At 50.2% G+C, this 27,954-nt stretch overlaps 10 protein-coding genes across 10 annotated transcripts; 4 read left to right on the top strand and 6 right to left on the bottom strand.

Moving 5' to 3' along the window:
* Positions 1-3,097: 3,097 nt before the first annotated feature.
* Positions 3,098-4,426, top strand: PV10_07242 (uncharacterized protein). Its single transcript, XM_016372116.1, has one exon. The coding sequence runs from the start codon at positions 3,353-3,355 to the stop codon at positions 4,139-4,141; it is 789 nt and encodes a 262-aa protein (XP_016221448.1). The 5' UTR covers positions 3,098-3,352; the 3' UTR covers positions 4,142-4,426.
* A 230-nt stretch (positions 4,427-4,656) lies between these two features.
* On the bottom strand, positions 4,657-5,679 carry PV10_07241 (uncharacterized protein). The gene is made up of 2 exons (XM_016372115.1): positions 5,474-5,679; positions 4,657-5,207 (listed from the first exon to the last, which is right to left on the bottom strand). Exons 1-2 carry the CDS (start codon positions 5,561-5,563, stop codon positions 4,749-4,751), a joined length of 549 nt encoding a protein of 182 aa, XP_016221447.1. The 5' UTR covers positions 5,564-5,679; the 3' UTR covers positions 4,657-4,748.
* A 403-nt stretch (positions 5,680-6,082) lies between these two features.
* PV10_07240 (uncharacterized protein) lies at positions 6,083-7,777 on the bottom strand. Its single transcript, XM_016372114.1, has 2 exons — positions 7,187-7,777; positions 6,083-7,126 (listed from the first exon to the last, which is right to left on the bottom strand). The coding sequence occupies exons 1-2, from the start codon at positions 7,339-7,341 to the stop codon at positions 7,000-7,002; spliced, it is 282 nt and encodes a 93-aa protein (XP_016221446.1). The 5' UTR covers positions 7,342-7,777; the 3' UTR covers positions 6,083-6,999.
* A 394-nt stretch (positions 7,778-8,171) lies between these two features.
* PV10_07239 (uncharacterized protein) lies at positions 8,172-12,000 on the top strand. Its single transcript, XM_016372113.1, has 3 exons — positions 8,172-8,343; positions 8,420-8,644; positions 8,706-12,000. The coding sequence occupies exons 1-3, from the start codon at positions 8,302-8,304 to the stop codon at positions 11,676-11,678; spliced, it is 3,240 nt and encodes a 1,079-aa protein (XP_016221445.1). The 5' UTR covers positions 8,172-8,301; the 3' UTR covers positions 11,679-12,000.
* Positions 12,001-12,037: 37 nt separating this feature from the next.
* PV10_07238 (uncharacterized protein) lies at positions 12,038-13,616 on the bottom strand (the record flags this gene model as incomplete). Its single annotated transcript, XM_016372112.1, has 2 exons — positions 12,038-13,227; positions 13,464-13,616. The coding sequence occupies 2 exons, from the start codon at positions 13,614-13,616 to the stop codon at positions 12,079-12,081; spliced, it is 1,302 nt and encodes a 433-aa protein (XP_016221444.1). The 3' UTR covers positions 12,038-12,078.
* A 221-nt stretch (positions 13,617-13,837) lies between these two features.
* Positions 13,838-15,195, bottom strand: PV10_07237 (uncharacterized protein). Its single transcript, XM_016372111.1, has 4 exons — positions 14,824-15,195; positions 14,593-14,729; positions 14,171-14,540; positions 13,838-14,094 (listed from the first exon to the last, which is right to left on the bottom strand). The coding sequence occupies exons 1-4, from the start codon at positions 15,101-15,103 to the stop codon at positions 13,988-13,990; spliced, it is 894 nt and encodes a 297-aa protein (XP_016221443.1). The 5' UTR covers positions 15,104-15,195; the 3' UTR covers positions 13,838-13,987.
* Positions 15,196-15,518: 323 nt separating this feature from the next.
* Positions 15,519-18,120, bottom strand: PV10_07236 (uncharacterized protein; the record flags this gene model as incomplete). The annotated part of the gene is made up of 5 exons (XM_016372110.1): positions 15,519-16,054; positions 16,105-16,589; positions 16,639-16,806; positions 16,862-17,054; positions 17,103-18,120. The coding sequence occupies 5 exons, from the start codon at positions 18,118-18,120 to the stop codon at positions 15,519-15,521; spliced, it is 2,400 nt and encodes a 799-aa protein (XP_016221442.1).
* A 1,628-nt stretch (positions 18,121-19,748) lies between these two features.
* On the top strand, positions 19,749-21,056 carry PV10_07235 (uncharacterized protein). The gene is made up of 2 exons (XM_016372109.1): positions 19,749-19,946; positions 20,004-21,056. The coding sequence occupies exons 1-2, from the start codon at positions 19,821-19,823 to the stop codon at positions 20,958-20,960; spliced, it is 1,083 nt and encodes a 360-aa protein (XP_016221441.1). The 5' UTR covers positions 19,749-19,820; the 3' UTR covers positions 20,961-21,056.
* Positions 21,057-21,663: 607 nt separating this feature from the next.
* PV10_07234 (uncharacterized protein) lies at positions 21,664-23,658 on the top strand. Its single transcript, XM_016372108.1, has 3 exons — positions 21,664-22,223; positions 22,334-22,465; positions 22,518-23,658. The coding sequence occupies exons 1-3, from the start codon at positions 21,903-21,905 to the stop codon at positions 23,454-23,456; spliced, it is 1,392 nt and encodes a 463-aa protein (XP_016221440.1). The 5' UTR covers positions 21,664-21,902; the 3' UTR covers positions 23,457-23,658.
* PV10_07233 (uncharacterized protein) lies at positions 23,656-27,873 on the bottom strand. Its single transcript, XM_016372107.1, has 3 exons — positions 27,771-27,873; positions 24,466-27,720; positions 23,656-24,319 (listed from the first exon to the last, which is right to left on the bottom strand). The coding sequence occupies exons 1-3, from the start codon at positions 27,797-27,799 to the stop codon at positions 24,052-24,054; spliced, it is 3,552 nt and encodes a 1,183-aa protein (XP_016221439.1). The 5' UTR covers positions 27,800-27,873; the 3' UTR covers positions 23,656-24,051.
* Positions 27,874-27,954: the final 81 nt, after the last annotated feature.

Here is a 27,954-nt window from a genome sequence, read left to right as displayed (position 1 = left end):
AACCCTCCGGTGCCTTCATTCTCACAGCAGAGGGGGTACCCTCTTATCTTCGCAGGATACCTTAAGTCTGGGAGATGTACTAATGTATTTTACATACTGATATTGCTGCCTTCAAGTGGATATCCCTGTCATATTTGAGGTTCTGTGTCACAAAGGACAAGGAGACTGAGTGCGCACAAGAATACCCCAGATTTCGAGCAATTGACACCGAGCAAGCGCACGCCATGACAAGAATGACAAGAATGACATCCAAACGACCTCTAGCCCTGGATCACTTGAGCACCGCGGTCTTCCAGTCATGGGTTACACACACAATTGGCATAACTTGACCTTGTTGCCCTCAATTCGAGTCATGGTTACACAGCCAGGGACTAGATGTCTGTCATAATGCTGCAATTAAATGTCAGCTGACATGGACCCTGTTGTCACTGGGAACGTCATAGAACAAGTTATCGATGTGACAACTCTTTCTCGACCACCTGCAGCTAATACCGAGATGGCTTTCTTTGGTCAACGGTAAACGAAACACTGAGGAACGAATGCATATGGGCTGAGTATGAATGCGAGATGCTCGTATCAACACCGTCATCGCTGCAGTGAAATCATTATTGTCATCGTGTGCCTGACGGCCCGCGCGGGTCGTCACCTGCCCACAAGTCATGTCATCTCGTGCCTTTAGACCGCTTGCACGCGAAAACGCAACCGAATAAGAGCGATTCCTGAGGGTGGAAAGCGAACATGGATTCGACGTTGTGGTGAGCACAACGGTACATTGCGTCCAAACAGACTAGGATGAAGGTGCTGACCCGCTGACGTTCCTCGCTCCTCCTGATCCAGGCCCACTGTGGGTATCTTCAAACCTAAACAAACCGTGAATGTTGTCTCTTCCCTGGGTCCTGTATTTCTGCAACAGTTCTGGCAGCATCCAATAATAATGACCAGCGAGCTGAACTCTCAAGCCTGGGCACGCATCACATCTGAAGGATGTGTTTGCGCGCTAGGGTTGACTACATCGGGTGGACTCTGCATAGAGCTTGGACCACCGCACTGAGCGTTTGTGCGTACGGAGTAGAGCAGATCAAGATTGACGCCCACGTTTCATGATGATTTCCTGGAACTTGACACTTGCGTGTCTGTGCTGCTGGATGGATCCCTAGTAGACAAGATCTAGAAACCCAGTGCCATGGGTCCTCGTTCTCCTCGGGTCTCAGCTGAGGAGAGTTCGAAAAGTCTCCAACGCACAATGAATTCGATGTCCATTGACGGTCTTCTGATTGACTGTGGCCTTCTCCACGCTCAAGGGAGCTCACAGCAAGCTAGTGTTATCATATGCACTTCTCCGTAGCTATTCCTATTACTATTGTTCAGTCTGCGTGTTGCCAACGACCCAAGTTCATGCTAGGCCTAGAGCTCCTCGCATCGTTGATATGGAGAACTGAGGATGGAGGTCGGTTGCTTTCTCGTTTGGGATACCCAAGGGCGAGCTAAGCGACCAAAGCTGCAGGCAATCTGGACGCCGCCGATGTGATTAAACTGCTTGTGGCGAGCCGCAGTCGAAGATGGAGTACCAGCTCCGCGGTGGACACTGCTTCTTGTATGAGGGATTTATAAAGAACCAATCACAAAGTGCGCCTGGCCGAGGCTCATGCAAGTTTGGTGCACCAATCTCCAACGCACCTTCTACCCCACGCCATGTTAGGAGCTACTGCCCGCATACACCGACCCGGTCCACCTAAAGACACCAGCGGACTCTGCCTATGGACTTGTGCCTACACCCTGCAAGCTCACCGGCTACAGGCTGTAGGCCCAGGGTTGCAGCTCTCAGGTAGGAGGCAAGAGCACATCGGCGCCGCCGGACAGTTGCGGCCACTGGAAAGTCCACACTACGGAGTACTTACTCCAGTCCCTCCTTCCTATCCTGTGACGACGCAAAACCCAGCGCCGATCCAGGACCAGATCATCAAGCGCTCCAGTCAACTGTGTTTCATCACATGTAAAGTACATTCCTGACTTAACATATTACTAAATATCATCGACCAACCTCTTTAGCTACGGGCTGCGGGATGAACCCACATCGACGACGCCCAGCCCATGGCGTATTCCAGAGCATCCACTGAACACCACAATTATGATATTTGGAGATGGGGTGTTATGGGGTATCGCAGCACCTGTGCCATAGTATGCCAGACTTTAGCTGTCAAACTGTCACCTTTCACTGCAACACACCCTCAACCATCTACTGCAGGGCTCAATAATAAACAGTTATCCCCTTTTAGGTTCTGGATTTACTTGGATCATCCATTCCGCCATGGTTTCGTGCCTTTGCGTAGTCATGAAGCCTGCCAAAAGAGAGCGCACGCGTGATCTCAGACCCTCCACATTGCTCTACACTTCGAGTTCACCGCCAATTCGGCATGTTTATCAAATCTTGCGTGTTGTCTCACACGGGATGACAGTAATAAAGCACGGGACCAAACTCCAGTGATCGACCGACATGGTTTCTGTTTTATGTGTTTCATCAATCTTCCCAGCTGCGGTCATGCCTAGAGCCCACCTTCCCCTCCTCAGTGGACTTCCGCATGACCTCCTCCCTTTCTCACCGCATATTCCTTCATGCCGTCTGCTGTGTTGCCTGTAAGCGCGACGCGTCAGGATCAGAAAGATCATCGTCTCCTATTACTGTATACCTGCATGTTCACCGGACCCTCGTGGCTTCCAGCTGGTAACCCTGCAGCTTCAAAATCATCGCCTACGCAGGTCCGGAAGTCGATACGAATAACCCATCACCCACCGCCTCGTAGCAAACCCCTGCCAACTTGATCGTTTCCTAAATCTGTGCTTTTACAAACATTTCCCAAACTGTCTCATCCAGAAGTAGTCATGCTGGATCATTTCTTTCCAGTTAGGGAAATCATGGGGATTCTGGAGCACAGTTCGAGGCCCTCACAAAAGTCCTCCTTTCGATGTCAAGGTTTGTAGATGTCTGTGTGACCAATGACTGGCGAGAATTCTGGGCGACGAGGCTGATCTCAAGCCTTGGCCTCGACGCGTCAATTTTACGCCCACGACGACAACTCTGCTTCTCTCTCGTCGATGACTTGTCTCTTCGTCCATGATGCTAATCTAAAGGCCGTCTTCTCATCAGCCTTGTAAGGTTCGCTGGTTCTTGCAAGCTGGCCGGTGTGCCAACACTGCACACGTGACTGGCAGACGACTCACCAACAGAGAGACGTCAACGATAAGGTGATGGATATCAAATGATCAGCAATTCTCCAACGCATTCTTGGTGATCCATTTACGTTGACTTATCCAAACTCTACGTACATGGTACGATTACTTTGTCATCTACACCATGCCTACCTCTACCGCTGAGAGGCAGACGCAACTCCAAATCGACCCGGAACCAGAACTCACCATCTCTGACACTCATTTAGAATATATCCAATCACTGAACGAATCCCCAACTTGCTATTCACGGTTCTTCGATGCCCTTTTGATCAATAAGTCCTCACATTCTGACTTCTTCTACGATCTAAAGACATTTCGCGAGCAATCCGCGGTCATCACCTTATTGGAACCCGGAACTAGAGAAGCATATCGAGAATGTACAACCGTCTTTCTAGGGTCACGTTTCGCTCACCCATGGTGTCGGACATCTGCCGCACATTCGTCTGGCCGGATCAAGGCAAACTGGACAGGACGGACCAAGAAACTCGACGCTGAAGCCAAGAAGGAGGAGGAAAAGCTACATCGATTGCTCGTGCCAATCTGGATTGCTTTTCAACGCCGCATGTTCCCTGAACAGCATGTTATTGATGAATGGGTCGATATGGAAGAAGAACGGAAGAAAGAGAGGGAATTGCTGGCTCGGGAGAAGGAGGATCAAGCAGCCCTCACAAAATCTGATGTTGCTAGTACTTCGTCAACGACATCTTCGGTTGGGTCCCAACCGGTCTACAGAGAACTTGGCTTTGCAACAGGTCCGGGCTCATCATCTAAGGCTACAAGCAGCCAGAACCATGCCACTGATGGGAGTGGTGCTGCCGCGGCCAATGTATTCCTCGGAGCCGCTGTGACGGGCTTTATCATGAGTGATAAGCGCGTCAAGAAGTATGTGACCAAGAAACTAAGCAAGAAATGAATGCAGCGGCATGACTGGATCATGATCTAGCCAAGTACAGTCGGAAAAAATTGGTGTGTTGTCGCGCCTTTGGCTGCGTGCCATCTCTGTTGTTTCAACCATTCGGCACATTCTCCACAAGTTTTGCGAATATTGGCACCCATAGCACCAGGATGTCATTCTACATCTCTCTGAGCCTCGGCTCATATTGACGGATTCCATCACTTGATCGCCATGGCCATCGTCTATTCATCTCAACATAAACCATGGTATATGCCCCAGCCCTCCGGGTCCAGAATGGGTGCCATGTTGACCAGGCTGCGCACTCGGTCGACATATCAATGGGAAGATATGCTTCCGGAGATCAGAGCATGCAACGACCTACATTATTACACAGTACATCTAACAGATCATGATATACCTACACTAGCCAGCCCTTCTTCTAGGCGTGCGCCGCTCAAGTCGACAAAGTCGACCAGTGAGGACGGGAAGAATTGCACTATTAAAATTGTCTGCCTTGCGGAAGAGCAATATATTCATTAAACCCGCCGGAAGAAACGTAATCTTGTACTCTATCAAAGAAGAAAATTACACCGTGCTTTTATCTCCTGATGATATACATCATAATTCATGGACAGTCCTCGCATTTAGTACCATTCCCTGATTTCGCCTGTGCATCTCCAATCGCCCCTCTACCCGGGTCGTTATCATGAACCGCAGGACTCGTCTCTGTGGCCTTGCCTATTTCACTTTCCGCAGGCTCAGCATCGACCTGTTGAGCCTGGACCTGGCTCTGGCCCTGACTGTGACCCTTTTTCAAACTCCGATCGATATGCCCTAAGTCACGGCCAGGTTCAATCACGTTTCTCACCCTGTTCTTCAGTTCTTTAGTTTCGGGGAACCCGCCCTCAGCCTTTCGATCCCACAGCAGTGTCTCAGTCACAGCGACAGAAGAGGATGATGATTCAGCTGGTTCTGAGGTTGGCACAACGTGTGTGATTGTGACAGTGAAGATACCTCCAGTCACTGGAATCAGCGCGACTTCGCCGATCGAGGTGCTGAATGTTTGAAGTAGTTCTTGTGCGAACTGGGTAGACAGTGTCTGGTTAGTGGATGCTACTACTGATGGGGGTTCTGGACATTTCAAAGAGGTGGGTGTGAGACGGTAGCAGTTGGTACCAAGAGGGAGGTAGATACCAGACTCTGGTTGGCCCCATGCCTTCATTCTCATCGTCCATCTTCATGGTTCACCTAACGTGATATTACCTCCACTATATTCTAATAACCGGTCCGCCCGGAACAAAGCGAAAGCAGTGATAGACTAGGAACATAGGGTAGTTGGAAATAGCTTACATATGCGGCCCTCAGATTCCATTTACATTGTGTGCAGAACCTGATGGCAATACGTGGTATCGGTACCTGTGAAGAAGCCTCCGTAGCCATCTTCGAGGTTTATCAGGCGATGTTAAAATGCTCTTCTCCAGGAACAAGATGACAGAGCGACCTGCGGTAGTCTTGATGGGCTTGGTAGCAATGAGACGTGGGAGTGGGAGAAGATGGAATGGTGGTCGTTCTGGCTGCCAAATATTTCTCGCAGACACCTTTTCTGGCTGGCACCTGCAGGCTACTGCGGCGGCGTCCGTCGTCTGAGTGTCGTCTGCCCGGTTCTGAAGTATTCTACTACAGCAGACTCACGGCCCCAGAAAGGTTGTCTGTAGTCAAAAATGAATACTTATCCGATGTTTTCTTTTTTGGCGAGCCATGATCGACAGCCATACGGAGAATTCCTAGCAGTGACCACTGGCATTGACTGTATAGTGGTCAGGTCCTGATTACAGGCAACACGAACCAAGGATCGACACGCCGCCAGAATGCCACCAACCCACCTCACGGCTATTCTTGTACTTTAGGTCTTTGAGATTGATTATTTCTAGAAACTTGCATTTCATCAAATCAAGCATACGAGGAACCTAGCTATGGGTGTAGAATCAATAGTGCTAAAACGATTCATATCCTCTGATGCTGTCGGCTATTTTGTTATCTACTTGCTCACCAAGCGACGGTGTGGTTCTCTCGGTCCTTAAGTCACGCTGATTTCTCTTGCACTTCATGGTGGTGACTCGGCGGCCGCTAGAGGCCCGAACTTGGACAAAAATAGCAAAGAGGGGTCCCGACACACCGGGTGCTGATTCTGTTGGATGCCAGACATGCCTAAGCGAAGCCCATAAGTCGCAATCTCTCGGGCGACCTTAGCCAGGGAAGCTGGGGCTTGGTGCCCCTGGAAGCCATACTTTAATTTTACTGGTAGCGCTCGCAGCCGGGCCAGTCGACTCCCGAGTTCTGTATGCCCTCGGTAAATCGAGCGGCAACCCATGTGCTTTCAAGGCGTCAGAGCAGTTGCAAACGGTGTTGTAGATGAGCTCTGAGCTTGTGTGTGGATATCTGCTTCAGTTCCAGCAGGATGGCGCCAGAGATCGGCGCAATGTTAGAGGCAAACACACATTAAAGGATACGATCCTGTCAATATGATCATCGTGTTGATGCTCAGATTGTCTCGCACAAAGGTATAGATATCAAGCCTTTCATGATCCATCAAAAGTACCCTATCGCGATATTTCTTATCGAATTCGTAGAATCAAGCTCCCCACTCCTGGACAAAGCACAAGCAAAGTGCTGGTGATCCTTCCCATGCATTCTCGCCATCGCCTCTGTCGGCGTGCGCTATCAACGCCATCTGCGCCAGATGCTTTTTTTCGAAAACATATATCAAGGTCTCGAGCTAGGGCGCTTGTTGTCAGCACCAAGCTGATCTTCTGCTTCTCTCGTCTGGAAGCCTTGGTTGAATAGGAGGATTGCGAAGCTGGCAAGCTCGCAGGTCTTCACATGACAGTGCAGCATCCTTCGCTTCCACCGCTTTGAGGGTTATAAGGGTCTTCCTTTCTGTCGACTTGCCCCCAAACTGAGGGAACCATATAATCTCGCGTTTGATTGCAGTAGTTGATCAGACTGTAGGTCTAGATTAGTCTCTGCTCGCTGCGCCTGCCAACCGCAGAGTATCGCACTCACCTCATAGAAGCTTCAGCAACTTTCACTCTCGGTCTTTCCAGGTCTTCCTTCAGCCGTGAATTTAACTCTTGAAGTCGACGCAGTTTGAGGTCTGCCATTGATTGTTTCTTGCTCTTGGCATCGCCGCCATCTCGTACCGCGTACGCTGCTGGCATTTTGATGGTTTTAGGATTGTAGAATTATATGTAGAGAGGGAGTAGAACCTCGACCCTCGGCTCGAGGGCCACAGGGGTCTTAGAGATGGTTTGGTGGATGAGCTTGGGAAGTCGAGTTCAACGGGGTAGACTGTGGCTTGGTTTGAGGCTTGGGGACTTCTTGGGTTGCGTCTGAGGCTGTCAACACCGTTCAAAGAGGTGATTGGATAGGTGGGAGGCCAGCCTGGACATCAGATGATGGCGGCGTTAGGAATCAGAACTTCGAGTTGTTGCTCTTGTCGTGAATGATTCGAGAAGATGATTATGAATCGATGGCTGAAGGGTTGGTGCGCGAAGTGCGTTTAGAGGGCTGGAGGGAAAGTTGGACGGGTGACAGGGGATGGTGCGTTTGGTGCGAGAATAAGGAGGAGGAACAAGGACAGGCAAGGGAAAAGTGGTAGCTACGGGCCTGGGCTGCATAAGACGGAGGAATAATTACCTGGACCAAGTCCCGAGCAGCTTGCATAGTTAAGACATTTAGGGTGCTTTGGGGAGAAACTACTGGCATTTGGGTTCTCTCCCCGGGCACTACCAGCAATACCGCGAGGCCCAACCCGAATAGGAACGCTGCCATTGCCGAAGTGCAACTGGCCTAGAGGCTAGATCTGCCAGTGAGACTCGGACCAACGACCTTTAGTCGGCCTAGCACGTCTAGCTTCATCACGTGACTCTAGTTTTCCGATCGGAAAGTCAAAGCGGCGAGAGTTCTGAGCCCAAACGCACGTGTGGCCGTACCACACCACAAACTTAGTTGCCAAGACCCTAAGAATTGCAAACCTCACACTGTCCACCACGCCTGATCACGTCGTCACTAGGCAAATTATTGAATTTCATATTCCTAGGACAGACTATATCAAAGTCTCGAGGGATCATTAAATTGATCATCTCTGCCATCTTGACGTCCTGATCAGATCGTTCAAGATGCCTCCTCCACCGCATATCCGCCCTGAGAATGTGCTCAGAGTAAGCCAAATTCTCTTCCTGTGTTCCCCTGTGTTCGAGTCTGCCTGCGTTCTCAGTACTGACGACTCATCTCTAGCGAGCACAAGAACTCATCGCCGTCGGTCAATCACCAGCCGCTCTCAATGTCCTTCACGAACATGTCACCTCCAAGCGCTCCCGCAATAGTCCTATTGCCTCTCTCGAGCCGGTTATGCTTCTCTTCGTCGAGTTGTCTGTTGATCTCAGAAAGGGCAAATCGGCCAAGGATGGACTCTATCAATACAAGAACATTGCGCAGAACACGAATGTTGGAACCATCGAGGTATGTTGTTGGCGTCTCTGGCCCTTGACTGCCATTTCAATCGCTAACCTGGCTTTTCCAGTTGGTCTTGAAAAAATTCATCGAACTCGCCGAGCAAAAGGTCCAAGAAGCGCAGGAAAAGGCCGATCAGGTTCAATCTTCAATCGAAACTGCCGCTGCAACTTCCACCAACCTCAACATCGAAGATCTCGAAGCCACCGAAACCCCAGAAACCATTCTCCTGGCTACTGTCTCTGGAGAACAGTCCAAGGATCGCACTGATCGAGCAATTGTGACACCCTGGTTGAAGTTTCTGTGGGAAACATATCGCACAGTCCTCGAAATCCTCAAGAACAATGCTCGTCTGGAAGTCATGTACCAGAGCACAGCGCATCAAGCCTTTGACTTCTGCCTCAAGTACACCAGAAAGACCGAATTTCGACGTCTCTGCGAACTGCTCCGAAATCATGTTCAGAATGCTGCGAAATACTCTTCTCAGATGCATGCCATCAACCTCAACGAACCAGACACTCTGCAGCGCCACCTCGACACCCGCTTCCGACAGCTCAATGTTGCGGACGAACTCGAGCTTTGGCAAGAAGCCTTCCGCAGTGTTGAAGATATCCACATGCTCTTGACGCTGTCCAAACGTCCTGCAAAGAACATCATGATGGCAAACTATTACGAGAAACTCACCAAGATTTTCTTGGTTAGTGACAACTTCCTCTTCCATGCCGCCGCCTACAACAAGTACTACAACCTTCTCCGCCAATCTTCTGCCACCCTGGCAGCCGGCCAAGGTACAAAGCGAGACAATCCTGCAGTCAGTGAGGAAAGCCTGACCAAAGCTGCTTCATTCGTCCTACTCTCTGCTTTGGCCATTCCCGTCATCAGCACATCTCGATCTCGTGGCGCGCTTGTTGATGTTGATGAGGCTCGCAAGAATAAGAATCAGCGATTGACCAACCTCCTCAGCATGCAAACTGCACCAACAAGAGCAGGTCTCTTCAAGGATGCACTCAGCAAAGGTCTTCTCAAGAGAGTCCGCCCAGAGATCAGAGATCTCTACAACATCCTCGAAGTTGACTTTCATCCACTCTCAATCTGCAAAAAGATTTCGCCCATTCTAGCCAAGATTGGGGCCGACCCTGAGATGGAGAAATATGTGCTTCCCCTTCAACAAGTCATTCTTACACGACTGTTTCAGCAACTCTCCCAAGTCTATGAATCAGTCGACCTTAAATTTGTCACGAAACTCGCTCAGTTCCCCGCTCCTTTCGAGGTGAGCCCGGCTGCGATCGAGAAGTTTATCATGAATGGCTGCAAGAAGGGCGATCTTGCCATCCGCCTTGATCATGTTTCAGGCATCCTGGCTTTCGACTCCGATGTTTTCTCCTCCACCAAGGTCTTGCCGACTGGCTCCGCCGATACCGATGCGGGCTCGGTACAGAGACTTCAAAACACTCCTGCAGAAATCGCACGATCTCAATTGACACGGCTTGCAAAGACCCTCCACGTCACTGCAATGTACGTTGACTCCTCATACATCCAGTCCCGCCTGGCTTCGAGAGAATCTGCCTTGGCTCGTGCAGAGGCAGGCATTGCTCAGGAACACGAGGATCTTCTGAGAAGACGAATCGTCATCGAGAAGAAGAAAGAAGCCTTCAGCGAGGCACTCTCGAAACGACAACGAGAGGAGGAAACCCGTCGTCGCATTCGTGCCCAACAGCAAGCTGAAGCCGAGTCCCAGCGTCTGCGAGATGAGACCAAAGCCCGTGAAATCAAACGTCTTAAGGATGAGCAGGCTCGCATCCGTCGACAAGAAATGGAGAAGCAGTTGGAAGAGCTGAAGGGTGGCTTGAAGATCGATTTGGACGAGCTCAACATTGATGAACTCGACTCGAACGCCATTCGAATGCTCAAGCTCACTCAACTCGAGAAAGACAAAAATGAAAAAGACAACAAGATTCGTGTGACAGCCAAGCGAATCGACCATCTCGAGCGAGCATTCCGTCGGGAGGAACTCAAATACGAGACCGAAGATTACGAGAAGCAGCGACAAGCCGACATCAAAGCTTACGAAGCGGCTACCGCGCACACCCTCAAAGAGGCACAGATCAAACACAAGGAAGGTCTTGCTCTCAAGCATCGTCTCAGTCGACTTGTGAAAACCTATGACACCTTCAAGGGCCAGATTACAGAACGACGCGCCACGGAGTTTGAGCGACTTCGAAAGCGAGCCGAGCGAGAGTTCGAAGAAGAGAAGCGGAAGCGTATTCGATCCTACCATGAGGAGCAAGCCCGCCAGCGTGCTGCCGCAGAGGAAGAGGAACGACGTGTCCGTGAAGAAGAAGAGAGACGTCAACGAGAGGAAGAAGAAAAGGCACGACTCGAAGAGGAGAGGAAGAGGGCTGCCGAGGAACGACGACAGAGACTCGAAGCCGAACGAGCAGAGCGGGATGAGGCAGCCAAGAAGCAAATGGCACGAGAAGAAGAAGCCGCAGCCAGAAGAGCCGCACGAAGAGACGTCGGGCCGGTCCCAACACGACGACCTGAAGCGCCATTCATGGACAGCCGATCCGACTCTCAAGAAGGACGCACTGCCCCTCGTCTTGCTCTCGCTGGAAAGACTGGTGGCGGTGGCTGGCGAGACCGCATGGCTGCCAAAGATGCTGGAGCAGCCAGCGGTGCATCATCTTCAGCCACACCGGAAGCCTCACCAGCTCCAGCTCCAGAGCCAGCCCAAGCTCCACGTCGCCCTGGCGGGTATCTTCCACCTCACTTGCGGGAGGGTGCCGGCTCACGCAGTGGTGAAGCGCCTCCTCGCGATCTGCCCGTTCGCAACGCCTCCACCTCACCAGCCAACGCTGGCGGCGCTGGCGGCGCTGGTGGCAAGTACGTCCCGGCACATCTGAGAGAAGGACGTAGCAACTCTCGGGACAACGCCAGGTCTCCAGGACCTCCCAGCGGCGATGATGCCCCCAGAAGACCTACTCCAACCACAACCTCAACCACCGGCAAGTACGTGCCTCCTAGCCAGCGCAACCGTGGCTAGACAAGCAATGCCGCGTGTGGTCTTTGGGTGCATGGGTGGCTATCTGACGCAAGTTGATATTGCTAAAGGTTCTCGCGGGTGTTTGGACGGTATGAACTGGTTTTCCGTTCAATGCCGACAAAATTGCGCATATGTATTCTAGGTTTTCCTTCTTCGTAGAGTCGTCGGAGCTGCCGTCAGGCAAGTAGGTGCATCGCCCGTCGTGACATGACATGACTGGCACAGCATCACCGAGCACTGATGGCGTCGAGACGTCCAGATCAAGCAATACATAGAATGAATGATCAATCGAGCGTGTGGAATTTATGATTTAATATGACGGGAAGAAAGTGTCTTTGAATCCCACAAAATGATAGATATATCACTTGGATTCCATGATGCTCTACATGTGACATGGTGCTCAATCTTCTACAACCGTAACTTCGATAATCACACGCCCGACGCCCGTATCACTCGTCTCCGTCAAACCCGCAACACATCCACCCAGACTCTGAACCTGATCCTTAAAATCATCAACTCCACCACCGACACCAAAATACACTTTTTTCGCTGCAATCCAAGCTCTTGCACTTCCCGTCGGATATAATTCACGATGCCGACGCAGCAGACGAATAACAGTATCAGCGAAAATCGCCGTTGCAGAAGGTGAATAAATGGTCTCAGAGGCTAGAATCAGTAGATTCCTGCAAGGCGATGGAGGGGTGGCTGATGTTGATGTCGATGTCGATGTCGATGTCGAGGGAGGTGGTAGGATCAGATCCACAAACTCCGGACCCCATCCACCCGAGATAAAGTCGATCGAGATGTTTCGATCTCTAAGACCGGTCTCAACTCTAGAGATGTAGTCTTCGCCAAGGTCGTCCATGTCGAGGTCTCCTTCGTCGAGGGGATCTTGGCCTTGTGCAATCGTCGAAGACGACGACGACGATGACGACGTCGGTGGAGAGAGTGAATCAACCAACTGACATTGCTGCGCATAGTTCAGCAACAAATTCGGCGCGGTAGCTAATCTCAAAACGTCTTCGTTGTAGTCGCACAGAGTGAGCGAAAGCGCCGCGGCCGCATCCTTCTTGTTTGAGTCTATCGTCCGTGCCATCGCTAGCATCGATTGTAATACGACCAACGACGGGATGGCACTTCCTGCACCGAGTTCGATGATGTTCAAACCCCCTTCTATGGAGATATCTAGTCTTGAACATAGACCGGCTAAATCTAGTGCACATTCCCAGGTCTTGAATCCACCTTCGTAGATTCCTGATGTCAAATCGCCGTTTTCAAGGCCGGAGAGGAGGTTTGTCGTCCATGTTGAATTCGATGGGGATGTTGGTTCAGTGTTGGTCAGGTCCATGTCGGCTTCGGCCATGAGTTGTGCTCGTATGTCGAATAGTGATCGTCGGAGGATTGAAGGTGATGAATGGGAGGTCTTATCATGATGAGAAGAGATGTATGGTGTTGAGGTTGAGGTTGATGCCGATGTTGCTGAGGATGGTGGGAGTGGTATTGGTATTCTCAGTGTGTTGTATGAGAGTTGAGATGGGATGGAGAGAAGCTAGTTATGGGAAAGGGTATGTTAGAAATTCACATGCTTATGCTCATTCATGAAGAGAAACACATGTGCCATTGGTTTGCATGAAGGAGGCTGAGAAAGTCATTCATGTCATGGTCCTCCCACCAAATGATCTAATGCTCTTCTTTCGGATCCAGCACAGAGAGAGGGGTAAGTTTGTCCAGCAAACATGAAATATGTTGTGGGGCAGGTCATTCGGAGACAGGTTTAAAACTCACCATTTCTTGCAAAGCATGCTTCTTGGGCTGAAGCGTGGCGATAACATTGGATGTTGCGTGCTCTGAGATCTGATGCTTGGACATGTCGTCCACAAGTCCATCCTCGCCGTCGTCCTCGATGTCGTCGCCGCTGAAGCCAAATGAGAAAGACATTATGGTTCGGATATGAACACCTATTTACAACTGGTTCTGTGACATTGTTTCCATATCGGGGTTGCGAAGGTGGCAGTTGGTTCTATTCGTGGAATATAAATGAAAGATATTCATGAGAAGGCTGAAGAATTTGATAGACGTGTCTGACGGAATCAGAAGTGGGGTAGTGTTCGAAGAGTTATGGTCAAAATCATTTTGTCTGACAGGATTTACAATGGATCAGGGCAATAGGTATGACATTATCCAAAGAACATTTTACTGGACTGGATTCTCTATCGTAATGTCTTGACAAAAGTTCTTCTCGATGCAGTTTTACGCACTATCCAACCGGTATATACAAACACCAGCGGATTTTCTGAGATCGGAATCCTCTAAGCATAGATAACCGGGTTTCGTAGCGTCCCAATCTTGGAGATATTCACGTCCACAACCTGACCTGGCTTCAAGTATTTCGTTGGGTTGAAACCAGAGCCAACACCTGTGCACGAAGAATTGCAATGTTAGCCATGCAACATTCCTATAGCATAGACGTCGGATCAAACAAGATCACTTACCTCCAGGCGTTCCCGTCATGATGACGCTTCCCTTCTGCAAAGTTGTTCCCTGACTCAAGTAGGAGATGATGTATTTACAATCGAACAGTAAGTCGGAAACACCCTCGTCCTGTCTGACTTCACCGTCCACGATAGTCTTGAGATGCAGCTTTGTCGGGTCTGGGATGATTTCTGGCGAGACAAGTACTGGTCCCAAAGGTGCAAAGGTGTCGAATCCCTTGGAGAATCCCCATTGAGGGACTCGACCAGCAAGTTCGACGTTACGCTGGAGTTTTCGTGAAGAGACGTCGTTGCCAGCGGTGTATCCTCCGACATACTCGAGTGCTTCGTCCACTGATACATCCTTGGCGTCTTTGCCAATGACGATGCACTAGAGGCAGTTGTTAGTATAGGAGCCATGCTGAAGGAATGATTTCACAAACCAGTTCACCCTCATAATCTGCCTGATCGTCCTGGGCGATCTTAGGTATCACTATCGACGCCTCGTGGTCGATGACGGTCGTATTTGGCTTGAAGAAGATGAAGGGAAATGGTGGTGGCTGTCTCCCGGCTTCCTTGACTAAACGTGCCTTGTGTCAGCGCCATGTCTCATCGTGACAGACAACAGATCCCCGAACAATCATCGTCTCTCCTCTGTCAACAATGAGACTCACTGTGCTTGGCATAATTCAAACCCACGCATCTCAGGATTGGTACCTCTGATGCCGCCACCGGTCCGAGTACCCTCTTGACATCGACGACCTCATTTGTGACAAAAGTCTTGCCTGTCGTGTCGAAAATGTCGTCGCCAATGATGACTTTGGCCTTCAAACCATCTTTCTCCGTGACAGTACCAATGTCAAAGTCGTCCGATGGTACGATCGGCTCGCCCCTCAGCGTGCGTCCGTCGGTGGACTCGAACCTGATGAGCCGCTTCCAGGCGTATGTGACCATTTTTGACGAGATTTGCCCTTGTAAACAACGTTCTAAATTGTTCCAATGCTCTGTTAGAATTGCAAGAAGTCGAGAATGTTGGGATAATAAAGTCGAATCACATGTTGTGCGGTTCCATAAGGGGAAGGAGGCATTGGAGGGGGTTGTGAGGGCAGGAGCCGATCCGGGGATAGAACGGAAAGCCTCAGCCAGATTCTCTCCACACTGATTCAGTGATGTTCTTGTCTAAGTATCTTGCGCCATTCCGGTGGTTCGGATTGCGCAAAAGGGGCCATCCGGATTTAGTTCATAGAGACTGTTGCTATAGCTTATTGCAGCAGTTGATATACATGAACTTTTTATAAAGTAGCTAGAAAGGCATATACGTCACTTTTCCTAGCCATTAGATTGCCCTGGAGATGTCCACACTCATAGTCTAACCTGCCATGAGGGACGTCAATCCGCTTTCTACACCGACCAAATCGTTGAACAAATCCATCGTGTTTTCAGACCAGTACTGATGCATTCCAACATCGTACGTCGCAAAGGGGTCCATCGTCGTAGGAGGCAACATCATTCCATCCCCTGTGATCATCGGTCCTTGTACCATGCCTCCACCTGAATTGGCAAGATCAAGACCAATCTGTTGCTGTAGCTGGGCCATCTCGGCGTCATAATTGCTTGATAGGGCTGATAATATGGCAGCTCCTTGTTCGTTGTTACTCTGCGCCAGATTCATGCAGATGTGCACCAGTTTCAACAATGTTTTGCGGATCCGTTTGGCAGATCTCATGCCCTCGCCAAATCGTTGTAGTGTCTCGGCGGCTCTCCGCAGGTGTGTGATCATGTCGATGATCCTGCCTGTGTCCAGCAGCTCAGCCACCGTGATGGTAGGTCCCGAGGCTGTCCATCGGTTGGTAGTAGTGATTTCCAACAAGATGCAGCTGAATATCACGAGTGCGGCATTGAATGCTTCCTCACCATTAGCAACCGTTCCAAAACGTGTCATCAATAATACTCACTGTAGTATGCCGAAAACCACCATGCACCTAGTAGAGCCGGAGGCCGACTGGTCCTTTGCACAATCTCGACAATCTCAGAAGCCGACTGCTCACAGGCTTTGATGCTCCGTTCTCCAAGGTCACGGAAGAAATGGTCCTCGTCGTCAAATGCTCCCCCATCTGCTCTGAGTCGAGCCCTCCTCTGCAGAAAGGTGCTCAGGACCGGTCGGTGCAATAAGATACGTGTGTTGAGATATCGTAGTGTGATGATCACACTGAGTCGATCCGAGATTGGATCCCTTGCAGGTGAACCCACTGTGCCAGGTGCGATCTCAACCCATGGTTTCCGCTGTAGCTGGTACGGTAGATTTCGCTTCCATTCTGCCATGCGCTGTTCCAGCAATAGCGTTCGTTCCAACATGACAGGCATAGTCAACTGTGGATCAGTATCGACGTTTGAACCATACAACTGGGTCATTATATCTTCAAGGATGTAGTATAATTGTCTTGAATACGTCAGTGTCATGTTTCAGAAGACGGCAGGTTCAGACATACATGGTTGCAGTGAAGAGACAAACGGTATCTGGTGATTCAATCCCGTTATGGCCAGCTGATGCAGGCGCAGCCATAGCGATCTTGTCGAGGCTTTGGTTGATAGGTAGATCCAAGGTCATGTATGAATTTGGAATTGTGGCGGGACGGCCAAAGGTCATGCTTAAAGTCCTGTAACGCACTGTCAGTGCGACGTCTCACCGAATGCGATATTCATAAAGCCCACCTATCGAGTATCATGCAAGCAAACCACGTTCTCTTCCTTATCTCTGCTTCGACAGGACTGAATCCGGCCAAGGTCGACCGGGATTGGAGGCCCAGCTGTAGCGCGGCACGCACCGCTTTCCCGTGAAGAATCCATGCCTTGTCGGATCTCTGGGTACCTTGACGATACTGCGCCATCAACAGGAAACATTGCACTTATCATTGTCAGCCACTGCTTGGCCATCCATGATGCTGTGACTTACCACTCTCCAGATTGGCTGACTTCAACTCAATCTCATCTGCAAGCGCTTGTGCCCTTTCCATGAAAACTTCTGACTCTGCTGCATTCTTCTCCGCAGGCTGATCTGGTCTGGCACTGATATAGGTGGCGAATGCAAAGATAACATTTAGGAGGCAAAGCCAGGACCGGCTCACAGAAACGAAGCGATTCCGCCGAGCGGTGGAGTATGTTCGAAGGATTTCTTGCTCATGAATGTATGGAAAGAGCATTCCAGTGTCGGAGAAGAATAGTTGAATGAGATGGAGTGCTCGAGATTCAGACGGAAGAGATCTGATATTGACATACTGACTTCTTACGGCAGGGCTTTTTTCTGATAGCAATGTCGTGACAGGCGAGGCGGCTCTTGAGACAAGGGACTGTCCGAGTGGTGGTTCTGAGGTTCGCGATTGACCTATAGCCTTTAAGGTGGTTGAAGTGGCGTCTGAGATATGGCGTAAGAAGGTAATATTGGATGAGGGGCCGAAGAATCGCGATTCTCTGTCTTCTGGGTCAGTGATGGCGGCCATGCCGTCGACTGAGTCTTCCCCAGCATTCGCAGGCTGATCGTCATCTTCATCCAGGATCGCAACATCCTCATCAGAGTTGACCGTCACCTGGCGCTGCTGCTGCTGCTGCTCGACCTGCTCTAGGACCTCGGCGCGACGAAAGTAGGATTCTCTTCGCTTGGGTCCAGATGGTTCATTCTGATCTACCAGAAGGCGCAGTGTATCTTCAATGGCACGGAGTCTCTCATCATATCCACTAGAATTCTGCTGTGGGACGGTGGTATTGACGCCGTTTGCAGCAGCTGGTTGTTGGTAAATGCATTCGAAACCTAGCTCAACGCAAAGGCTGCAAGCGGGTTTGACTCCATTGCAACGAGACTTGCGATTTCTGCACGACGTGCATGCTAGAGCGATCCGCCGTCTCTTGTACGAGGGCGCCGCGGTGGACTGATCTGGAGACTCTGTTTGTGAAGAACGGCGAGCTTCCGCCGTCATGATTGCTCCTGTAGCTGTATGATACACAGCCAGCGATGGTTGGATGTATCACGTGTTGCTTGTTGCATTCCCCGTGGGTCACTTTTTTCCGTGGCCTGAGCCGGTGAGAGATGGATAATGCTCGACGGGAATATCGGGAAATGCTGAAGGGATCATATAAGCTGGGTCGTACTGGTCGAGTATGTATTGGGGCTTCCCCACAACGTCAGAACCCTGCTAAATCCGACCCTCCAGGAAAATTGTTCCAATGATGAGGGGCTGTCTGGTGTCCACAACCCAAGAAACGCTGCTGAGAGGACAGCCTTCAACGCTTTCAGCTTGTCGATTGTGATGCTGCTAAAGCCGACGTCCATCTCAGACATACTTCCTTAGTGGCCCGTGATGTGGAGGTGAGCCGATTTTGCCCCGGTCGCCCCCCAATACACGTGACCTAGCCTTGCATCGACCACGTATTACTTCTTGGCCGGGGTTAAGCAAAGTGTCTTTCTGACTCAACAGGCTCTGACAATGATTCTCAGAATCAGTGGGTCAAGCTTCTCTGTGGCAACTGACCATTACCTCCCTCATATTCGTGGCCATTTGGAGGTCGGCATATAAGCATCCGGGGGTTCATCGGGACCATACTGACCTGTGGAACAGCGCTTCCCAGGCTTGGCGAGGCTGAGGAGCACAGGGATACCTTATGTTCATGTTTGCAATCTCCGTGATCTTGGCGAGGATAAATGAAGAAAGACTAGACCTGTTCTCGGGTGTCTGGCATTCTAGGTGAGAGCGATCATGGTCGAGACAAAGACTGAAATCGACGTTTGGCTTGACAAGCCCAGGCACGGAGCTCCGCTGAAGGTTGGAGAAGGCAGTTGAGGTTTTCCTGGAGCCGGTGAGATCTTATTCATTTCGAGTAAACTGGTTTCTGTCCTCGGACGTGCACAGCATCTAGGAGACCCCGATGGAAACAGATATTGCCTGGTACGAGGCTTTTGGCATTGTCATTCAATCAAGTCCCATCTGATACCAGGACTGGCTACACGTACGAGTCGGTTTCAAATGGCAGTGCAGCCCATATGGTGTTCGTTGTATCTGCGAGGGCAATCTGATAGCCTGTCTGGACTTAGAAAACTCCAGACGAGGCCACCTAGGTACATTTCCACAACACATTGTGACTCTAGCCAATGGTGTTGCAATGACCCCTAGAGGCACAAATAAAAATCACTCTACAACCCAGGCCTGATCATTTAATTAGCCATTTGTAAAACGAACCTTCGATTTGGTGATTGGCTCAGCGTTGCTTGAGCCGACAGTGGATTGGGCCATCTCTTAGTTGGAAAATGCCTTGAGCTTCCCTAGGCTCTCACCTATCCATTGTTGCGTTTGGGTTGCGGTAAAGGAAAACGGACACATGATGTAAATGCTATCAACACAGTACATAATGTCTGATATGAATATAGAAATGAGAGTCAATGAACATGCCTACTCATTTCTAAGGCTGAAATAGAAAAGGGAGTTTGATATGCAGATGTCCAACTTTATGCTCCTCCGTATCACTTCGTGCGGACTACAACTCCGATATTGCAATATCTGGCCACATATTGCCGCGACTCAAGTTTAGTTCCAACATTTGACTTGAGGCATATCCAAGTGGCTGCGACTGTCGACATTGTCCTTTTGTACATGGTCGGTTACAGCCACTGGCGTCTGAGAGAATGGCGGATTTGTCGGCGCAGCTTTCCACCATTCTGATCGAACGACACTCTGCGAAACCACTCGCTGGTGATGAATACTCGTCGACCGCAGTCCTCGACTCTTTTTTGAAGGAGGCATATCAGATTGTAGGGTGGTTCCCGGCTCTCAGGAAATTATCAAGGTCTCACGTGGTGTTTTACTAGAATCGATCGATTACCACCCTGCTTTCGTACCTTCGAGCTATTCGCACACCATACCTTTCTAGCGCCCCGGCTCCCCGACCATCTCGACGTCCACAGTCCATCAAGTCGGCATTGGTACCAACTGGCCCAGTTCCAGAGCACCTCACAGACACACAACGAGAAGCGATCGATGGGGAGACATCATCAGTCCTCCGAGAAATTAATAGTCAAATTACAAACATTTCCCGCGCTGTTGACATTCAGCACGATACATCGACCAAGATTCTAGAGAAGAAATATGGAAAGCCAAACTCGGCAATTTGGCGATGGGCAGCGGGAGAGGGCGACACGCCAGACGCTGGGAAATCAGACGAACAGATCACAGAGGAGGGAAAAGTCAAGACACAGAAGACATTCCGGGATGGGGTGCTATGGTACCTGAGCAACCGTTTGAAAGAATCGTTGAATGTGCAGCAAGAGATGGTGGAGCAGAGGCTGAACCGAGAACGAGATAAACAGATGAGCATTCTTCACGACCCTAGGAACAAGGGAGTAAAAAGCAGTCTGGAGTTTACAGGACAGGGCAATCGGGATCTCCGTGGACACGACAAATATAATCCAGCTCTTGACCCGTCACAAGGTGGAGAGCAAGAGCTAACTCCAGAGCAACTGCAGTTATTCGAAGAGGAGAACCGGGGCATCTTTGAACATTTTAATGATCAATTGGCCAAAGTGACACAGGTGGAGAAGAGCCTGATGGAAATTGGGAGTCTACAGCAAACTCTGGTCGGTCATCTAAGTGTTCAGGGAGAGATGATCGGACAGTTGGTGGAAGATGCTGCGTCGACAGATGAGAATGTGCGCAAAGGTAACAAAGAGCTTCAACGGGCGAGTGAGAGGGCCAGCACTGCGAGACTGGTGTTTTATGCCACCGTTGGGCTGTGCTCTTTTCTGGTGGTTTGGGACCTGGTCATTTGAGATATATCATAGGACCTGACGCTGCTATAGTGCTTCTGGAGATACAATGAAGCTATCTCGTACTATATGTTGCTCTTTCCATGCATAGGGATGATGAAACGACGACAAGGACACTAATCTCTCATAGAGGATTTCTTGCCGAAGCTTAGCCGCTCCTTATTAAAGAGCTCGATCCAGGATGAACCGTGGCGCGGGTGAGGTTAGGCGACAAAGCTGGGGAGCTAAGTACTAAGTTAGGTAAGTAAGATCCCTCGGGCCCCAATATAGCGATAATGTCACGGGCGAGTCGACGGACCAATTGAAGGCCGGATGGTTAAAGGAGGTTCCGACCCCGTAAGCAGAAATCCCCAGTGATTCACACGCGATCCACCGGGAAGCCAGGCAGAGGCTTAGCGTAGCACGAGGGGCCGAGGGGCATCCCCAGGCGCCGCCCCCAGGCACCTCGGGGCCATCACCCCGACTTCCAGGTAACCCACCAACCCACCAACCCACCAATCCACCCGCCCATGCTTGGTGCTCAATTGCTCGATATTTCTTCGGAGTCATTTTTACCTCGGAACTTCCAAGTTCTCGTGGTGAACATCCAGATGGGAATTCGGTTCATGTGAAATGATGCAAGGGTTCTCTAGCTATAGGTAGATTCTTGGAAGGATATATCTTCTTCCGATTCAATTCTCTTAATAATTATTCAATACTCAAATAACCTCTTAACTTGACCGGCTCTTCGGATAAAAGATTCAACCTTGATGGTGAAATTCGATCGGGCTTAGGGACGTCAGCTAAAGAACCCTGCATAACGAGTCACACTTCCGTTCCTCCACACGTCCAGGCCTGCTACACTTGCGCAAATCAGTCACGCCCGCTTGACTCGCGCAGTCTGCAGTCGCTCTTGTCTATTCGGGCCAGTCTCAAAAAACAAAATCGTAACATTCGTCTTTCGACATGTCCTCATCCTCACCGCCAAAGCCATCTTCCTCCTCCTCCCTTCGATCGTCTCCCTCCTCATCTTCCTCTAACTCGGTCCATTCATCTTCCCCATCACACACGGCTGCCCGTTTGACTCAGATTCAACGTCACACCATGGGTTCTTCCGTCGCCGACACCATCTTCACCGAGGATGTTGTTCCTCAAGCCCCTGAGGATCCTCTCTTCGGATTGATGGCTGCCTATCGAAAAGATACTTCTGACAAGAAAGTCGATCTGGGTATTGGTGCCTATCGTGACAACAACGCGAAACCCTGGGTGTTGCCCGTGGTCAAGAAGGTGGGTGATCCCTCTGACCGACTTGCATCTTTCTCCCTGCAGTCATACCACTTCTCTCGATTCTATCATCTCCTGACAACTCGCTACTCTCACTGACACTCATCTCACAGGCTGATGACCTTCTTCGCAATGATCCCAACTTGAACCACGAGTATCTTCCCATCGCTGGTCTCGCCGAGTTCACTGCCGCCGCCCAAAAGTTGATCTTGGGTTCAGATAGCCCCGCCATCAAGGAAGGACGAGTATGAAACCTGCACCCGTCGCCTGACCTTCACTGACATGCTACCCTCATAGGTCACTTCATTACAAACCGTCTCAGGCACTGGCGCTGTCCATCTGGGTGGCCTGTTCCTCTCCAAGTTCCTGCCCAAACCTACTCCCACTATCTACCTCTCATCACCCACATGGGCCAACCACAACCAGATCTTCACCAACGTCCACCTGCCAATCGCCAATTACCCATACTTCTCCGCAAAGACCAAAGGCCTTGACTGCCAGGGACTCCTCTCCACCTTGTCCTCCGCCAAGGAAGGTTCAATAGTCCTCCTACATGCCTGCGCCCATAATCCCACTGGTGTTGACCCGGCGCCAGAAGAATGGAAACAAATCGCCCAAGTTGTCCGAGAACGCAATCTCTTCCCCTTTTTCGATTGCGCATACCAGGGTTTCGCTTCGGGAAATCTCGCACAGGATAACTGGGCCATCCGTTACTTCGTGGAGCAAGGCTTCGAATTGATCATCGCCCAGTCGTTCGCAAAGAACTTTGGTCTCTATGGTGAACGAGCAGGTGCCTTCCACTTTGTCGCTGGCCCTGGCGATAAGGCTCAGGACATCACCAAACGAGTCGCCTCTCAACTCGCCATTCTCCAACGTTCAGAGATCTCAAACCCTCCAGCCTATGGCGCCCGTATTGCCAGTCTGGTTCTGAACGACCCAGCCCTCTTCGCCGAGTGGGAGGAAGACCTGAAGACCATGTCCGGTCGCATCATCCAACAACGAAAAGCCCTCAAAGCCGAGCTCGATAGACTGGGTACCCCAGGAAACTGGGAACACATCACCAGTCAAATCGGCATGTTCAGTTTCACTGGCATCACCGAGAAACAAGTCCTGGCTATTCGCGAGAAATGGCATGTCTATATGACCAAGAACGGTCGTATCAGCATGGCTGGTCTCAACACCCACAATGTGAAATACTTTGCTGAGGCCTTGGACGATGTCGTCAGACATGACTGAGAGATGAAAGTCTGGTTCCAGATAATTCACTCGGGTAGATTGACCTCGACTCGACTGGACCCGACAAAGTCTCCCTGTATGTATCTTACGCTTTTCATTTCTTATATCACATCACGTCACGTGACGGCCATCCATCAACGGATAGACAAAACAAACAGGCAGATAGAATGAAATGATATGTTTGCCAGACTTGTTCCTAGTAGCTTCATTCGCCAACATTCAACCATTCTCTTCTTCTTGAGTATATGTGTAATGAACTGAGATATCAACACCAAAGACCCAACACGAAATGCATTCAATCATGGACATCAATCATTCCTAGCTCACCCGAGCCAGCCTTTCCATCCGACATGTCGTAGAGCATCCTTAAACTCCACTCACAATGCTATGCTCTGAAATCATGACAACCTTCATCAGAAGTCATCTTGACGCCTCGACACCTCCTTAACCCAATTCGTCCCATCAAACCTGATCCCAACCCATTCTAGGATATAGATCAATGCCGCTCCCAAAAGTGCAGTTATCCATCAGCCATTATAACCCAAACATGAGCATAAAACTTCACGAGCCTCTCTCTGTCTCTCTCTCCAAGAGATCATCCCTTCAATTCCCCTGGCGTCATGACACTAACCACACTGGTACCTTCACTGAAGCGCGTACGGAACACTTTATTGGCGTTCTGAAACATACCGTCCTTCAAACTGACGACAATGAATTGCGATCCCTTGAACCGTGTTTTGATGATTCGGCCAATGTTTTGCGTATGTGATAGATCCAAGGCCGCGTCTACTTCGTCGAGAATGTACATAGGCGCGGGTTTGAATTGTAAGAGGGCGAGGATTAGGGATAGTGCGATGAGAGATCTGTGTGGGTGGCAAGGAGGTTAGTTGGTTTCTGGAATTGGAATTGGACGTGGGAGTGGATGATATGATAATATTAGGCAAGGGAGAGAGAGAGGGAGAGAGGGAGAGAGGGAGAATATAACGGTAGAAACAAATGGGAGACATACCTTTGTCCACCCGACAGTTCAGTCAGACTCTGTTTCCACACCTTGCCCAGACATACTTTGACTTCCAACCCTTCTTGGATGCGATCGATGTTGTCGTCCAGCGGTACCAGTTTGGCAGTGTTGTTCCCCGGCAAGAGATCCGAGAAAATCTGGCCAAAGTCGGCTGTCACCTGCCTCCATGTCTTGAGGAGCGCCTCTTTCTTGTACTCGTCCAGTGTCACAATCGTCTCTTCAATCTTCTTCTTGTCACGTACCACCGTCCGCAACATGTTTTTCAGGCTTGTTTCCTTTTTCTCGACACTATCGATCATGGGCATGACTTTGGGGTTGATCTTCTTCTTCATGCCCTGGAAACGCTCCGTCACGTTCTTTAATGTCGCTCTTGACTCGGCCAGGTTCTTGCCTTGGAAGTCATATGGTGTTCCTGCTCGCCCAAATTGGTCTTTGTTGTCTTCAATCCAGTCGTGTTCTTTCTCCAGAGCTGATACTAATTGCGCGGCTGCTTGTGCGTCCTTTTGCGCTTTCTCCACGGCGTGACCGAGCTTTTGTGCTTCCAGGGATTCCTCTTGTACCTGCTTCGTTTTACGCGATTTTGCTTTTTCTAGTTCTCGCAATTCGTCATCAAAGCCGGTCAATTTCGCTTGTTCATCAGCAAGTTCCGCTTGAGCCACGTCGTGATTCGTCTTGACTGTTGCCTCTTCCTCTCGAAGTTGTTGCATTTCGTCCTTTTGTCCAGCAATGGAGGAATCCACCTCAACGACTTGCTCTTCAGCTGTACTGAGATCGCTCTCTGCTTGTTCACAGTCTATCCGGGCGTCTTGGACCTCTTTCTGTAGCGTCTTGATCGAAGCACTCGTCTTGCTGAGGGATTTCTTGAGCTCCGCCAGAGCCTTCTCAAGCTCCTTCAGTTTGCTGTCTTTGTTCTTGCTGAAGTCCTCCATGTCTTTCTCGATCCGTTGAACATCTTTAGCTGCCTCGGCTTGACGAGCTTTGGCATTGACCATGTCCTCTTTGAGCTGGGCAATTGATGCCCTCATCTCTTCAATCGCTTGAATAATCGAGGATGAGGAATTGCCCGAGATCTGCTCTTCGGTGAGCTTAATCTCGTGCGACTTGAGATCCAACTCGTGCTTGACAGACTTGATGCTAGCAAGCTTGGCCTGTTCGCTCTTCATCGTGTCCTGCAGCTGTGCCAACTCTGCCTCATGCCTCTGCAGCTCTCGAGTCACTTCGTTGAGCTTGCCCAGTATAACCAGGACACCGCTTGAGTTGGGCGAACTACCTCCGGAAAGTGTCCCTGAGGGATCATAGACATCGCCCTCAAGGGTCACACTCTTCAATCGAACCGACGGATCAAATGTGACCCGTTTGGCAGTTTCGGCATCTTGACAGATCAACGTGGTTCCAAAGACATAATCCATCGCTGCAGAAACTTCATGTTCATAGCCGATGAGTGATAAGGCAAGGTCGACCTTACCAGGGGCTATTCGCTGAGCAGCCCCGACTTTCTCCGCGGACGCTTTGAAGGCGGAGATTTTGTTAAGAGGAATGATGGTGACTCGCTTCTTGAGCTTCCCGTTCTGCAGCAGCTGCGTACCAGTTTCGGCAGTGTCAACAACGACATTGTACAGCCGTCCTCCTGCACAAATCTCCAAAGCCGTTCCGGCGTTGGCCTTTTCTCTATCCAAGGTGAAAAGTTGTGCAACAAGACCTTTGACTTTGGAGCGGTCAAAGTTTGGCGAAGGGTCGCTGAAGTGAAAGTCAACATTTGCCACTTTCCGCTTCAACTCGTCCACTTGTTGTCTCAGGCGACGAATGTCTTTGTGTAAGGTCGACTCTCGTTCACGCATCGCTTCTTCACGCCCCGGCTCAAATCCAAGCTTCTGCAAGTCACTCTCGAGCTTTTGCGCTTGCTTTCGCAGGGTCTCGAGTCCGCTGAGTAAACCCGCGTTCTGCTCTCGGGCTTTCTTGGCCCTGGGCTCGTCTTCCTTGATGCGTTTCTCGAGATGTGAAATTTTCAGTTTGGCTTGCTCTTGTTCAGTGCCAGCCGATGTCATGCGATTTCGAGCTTCTTGAAGTTGACCTTGATAGCCACTTTCCTGACCTTCGCGCGACGCCACTCCGGTCTGTAGTGTAGACAAGAGCTCTTCCTTCTTCTCCACCTCTGCGTTTTGTGAGTCGGACTCTGATTTGGCACTGTTCCATCTTGACTGAAGGTTCTCAAATGCCTTTCTCTTATCGCCCACCTGCGCCTTTAGGGCCTTGACGTTCTTGGCGACGTCTTTCTTTCTTTGCTCTTCTTCAGCAATGCTGGACTGCTTCAGATCAAGAACTGTGGCAAGACGCACAAGTTCGTGGCTGTATTCCTTGACCTTATTCTCGAGCTCTTGAAAGCGGCCTCCTTTCCGCATTTCCTTTTCACGGACTGATTTGACTCTTTCCGCATCTTCTTCCAGGTTTTCGATCTCGCGCTTCAGCTTGACCGCATTTTCTTCCAGGTGCTGAACCTTGGCTCGTTTCGTCTCGTGTTCTTGGGTGGCTGATCGCATCTTCTCTCCAGATCGAACATAATCCGCAGCGACCACCACTCGAGTCAAGCGTTCGAGTTCACTCTGCGTCTTCTGATAGTCAAGCCACGCTCGCTTCTCGCCACGCAGCTTGTCAAGTTTTGGTTCGATTTCTTCTTTCAACAAGCCCTCGATTTCCAAAACCTTCATTTCTTTTTTGGTCATAGTTTTGTGCGCCTTTTCCTTTCGATCCTCGAACATCCGTGTCCCTGCGGCCTCTTCTATCATGGCGAGAATTTCGGCCGCTTTCATATTTAGAACCTTTGTGATACGACCCTGCATAATGATAAAGTTTGGATTGTTGATGTTGAGGCCAACGCTCTGGAACAAGTTTTGAACGGTGGTTTGTTGGGCACGATGTCCATTGATCAGATATTTGCTTGTGCCGCCCATAACAATTTGCCGTGTGACGCTGATTTGTGCATACTCCTCGAACCCTATAGGACTGGTCTGCTTGTCGGCATTATCGAAGACGATGGTGACGCTGGCCTTTGTGACACCGGCCTGCCCACGTTTGTAGATGAGATCTTGGAGATTTTGCGCTCGCACGGTAGACATGTTTGTGATGCCGAGAACAAAGCAGATCGAGTCGAGGATGTTGGATTTTCCCGAACCATTGAGTCCAGTGACCGCGTTGAAGGTAGGATCCCATCCTGAAATGACAGTGCGCTGGCTGTAGGACTTGAAGCTGCGAGGATCAGTCGGGGTCATTGGTGAGCAGATATAGGAGGTTCTTACCCATCAATGACAAGTTCTACGATCTTCATCTTGCCTCTCACACGCTCCGATAGATGCGCAGTGCAACTTTCTCCAGGCAATTGGTCACAATGTCGAGAATCTGTCGCCCTGACACGTTCACCTCATATCTCGATTGGAAAGCGCAATCGTGGTCGACGTGTTTGGATGTTTCCTAATTAGGCTA

The sequence above is a fragment of the Exophiala mesophila genome (assembly GCF_000836275.1).
Source record: "Exophiala mesophila strain CBS 40295 unplaced genomic scaffold supercont1.5, whole genome shotgun sequence".
Lineage (NCBI taxonomy): Eukaryota > Fungi > Ascomycota > Eurotiomycetes > Chaetothyriales > Herpotrichiellaceae > Exophiala > Exophiala mesophila.
The sequence above is the reverse complement of the archived record's forward strand: the minus strand, read 5'-3'. Positions and strand labels throughout refer to the sequence as shown.

What these genes read in the sequence shown, in the direction of transcription:
- PV10_07235 (XM_016372109.1), top strand. Translation starts at nt 19,821, where the DNA reads ATGGCGGATTTGTCGGCGCAGCTTTCCACCATTCTGATCGAACGACAC. An exon ending in TGAAGGAGGCATATCAGATT is followed by an intron (nt 19,947 to 20,003) that starts GTAGGGTGGTTC and finishes GTGTTTTACTAG; the next exon opens with AATCGATCGATTACCACCCT.
- PV10_07233 (XM_016372107.1), bottom strand. Translation starts at nt 27,799, where the DNA reads ATGAAGATCGTAGAACTTGTCATTGATGG. An exon ending in GTAGAACTTGTCATTGATGG is followed by an intron (nt 27,721 to 27,770) that starts GTAAGAACCTCC and finishes TGATCCTCGCAG; the next exon opens with CTTCAAGTCCTACAGCCAGC. An exon ending in GAACTGTCGGGTGGACAAAG is followed by an intron (nt 24,320 to 24,465) that starts GTATGTCTCCCA and finishes CCACCCACACAG; the next exon opens with ATCTCTCATCGCACTATCCC.
- PV10_07239 (XM_016372113.1), top strand. Translation starts at nt 8,302, where the DNA reads ATGCCTCCTCCACCGCATATCCGCCCTGAGAATGTGCTCAGA. An exon ending in GCCCTGAGAATGTGCTCAGA is followed by an intron (nt 8,344 to 8,419) that starts GTAAGCCAAATT and finishes ACTCATCTCTAG; the next exon opens with CGAGCACAAGAACTCATCGC. An exon ending in CGAATGTTGGAACCATCGAG is followed by an intron (nt 8,645 to 8,705) that starts GTATGTTGTTGG and finishes TGGCTTTTCCAG; the next exon opens with TTGGTCTTGAAAAAATTCAT.
- PV10_07241 (XM_016372115.1), bottom strand. Translation starts at nt 5,563, where the DNA reads ATGGCTACGGAGGCTTCTTCACAGGTACCGATACCACGTATTGCCATC. An exon ending in GGAATCTGAGGGCCGCATAT is followed by an intron (nt 5,208 to 5,473) that starts GTAAGCTATTTC and finishes CTGTCTACCCAG; the next exon opens with TTCGCACAAGAACTACTTCA.
- PV10_07240 (XM_016372114.1), bottom strand. Translation starts at nt 7,341, where the DNA reads ATGCCAGCAGCGTACGCGGTACGAGATGGCGGCGATGCCAAGAGCAAG. An exon ending in GTTGCTGAAGCTTCTATGAG is followed by an intron (nt 7,127 to 7,186) that starts GTGAGTGCGATA and finishes CTAGACCTACAG; the next exon opens with TCTGATCAACTACTGCAATC.
- PV10_07234 (XM_016372108.1), top strand. Translation starts at nt 21,903, where the DNA reads ATGTCCTCATCCTCACCGCCAAAGCCATCTTCCTCCTCCTCCCTTCGA. An exon ending in TGTTGCCCGTGGTCAAGAAG is followed by an intron (nt 22,224 to 22,333) that starts GTGGGTGATCCC and finishes CTCATCTCACAG; the next exon opens with GCTGATGACCTTCTTCGCAA. An exon ending in CCGCCATCAAGGAAGGACGA is followed by an intron (nt 22,466 to 22,517) that starts GTATGAAACCTG and finishes CTACCCTCATAG; the next exon opens with GTCACTTCATTACAAACCGT.
- PV10_07242 (XM_016372116.1), top strand. Translation starts at nt 3,353, where the DNA reads ATGCCTACCTCTACCGCTGAGAGGCAGACGCAACTCCAAATCGACCCG.
- PV10_07237 (XM_016372111.1), bottom strand. Translation starts at nt 15,103, where the DNA reads ATGGTCACATACGCCTGGAAGCGGCTCATCAGGTTCGAGTCCACCGAC. An exon ending in TTTGAATTATGCCAAGCACA is followed by an intron (nt 14,730 to 14,823) that starts GTGAGTCTCATT and finishes AGGCACGTTTAG; the next exon opens with TCAAGGAAGCCGGGAGACAG. An exon ending in CATGACGGGAACGCCTGGAG is followed by an intron (nt 14,095 to 14,170) that starts GTAAGTGATCTT and finishes CTTCGTGCACAG; the next exon opens with GTGTTGGCTCTGGTTTCAAC.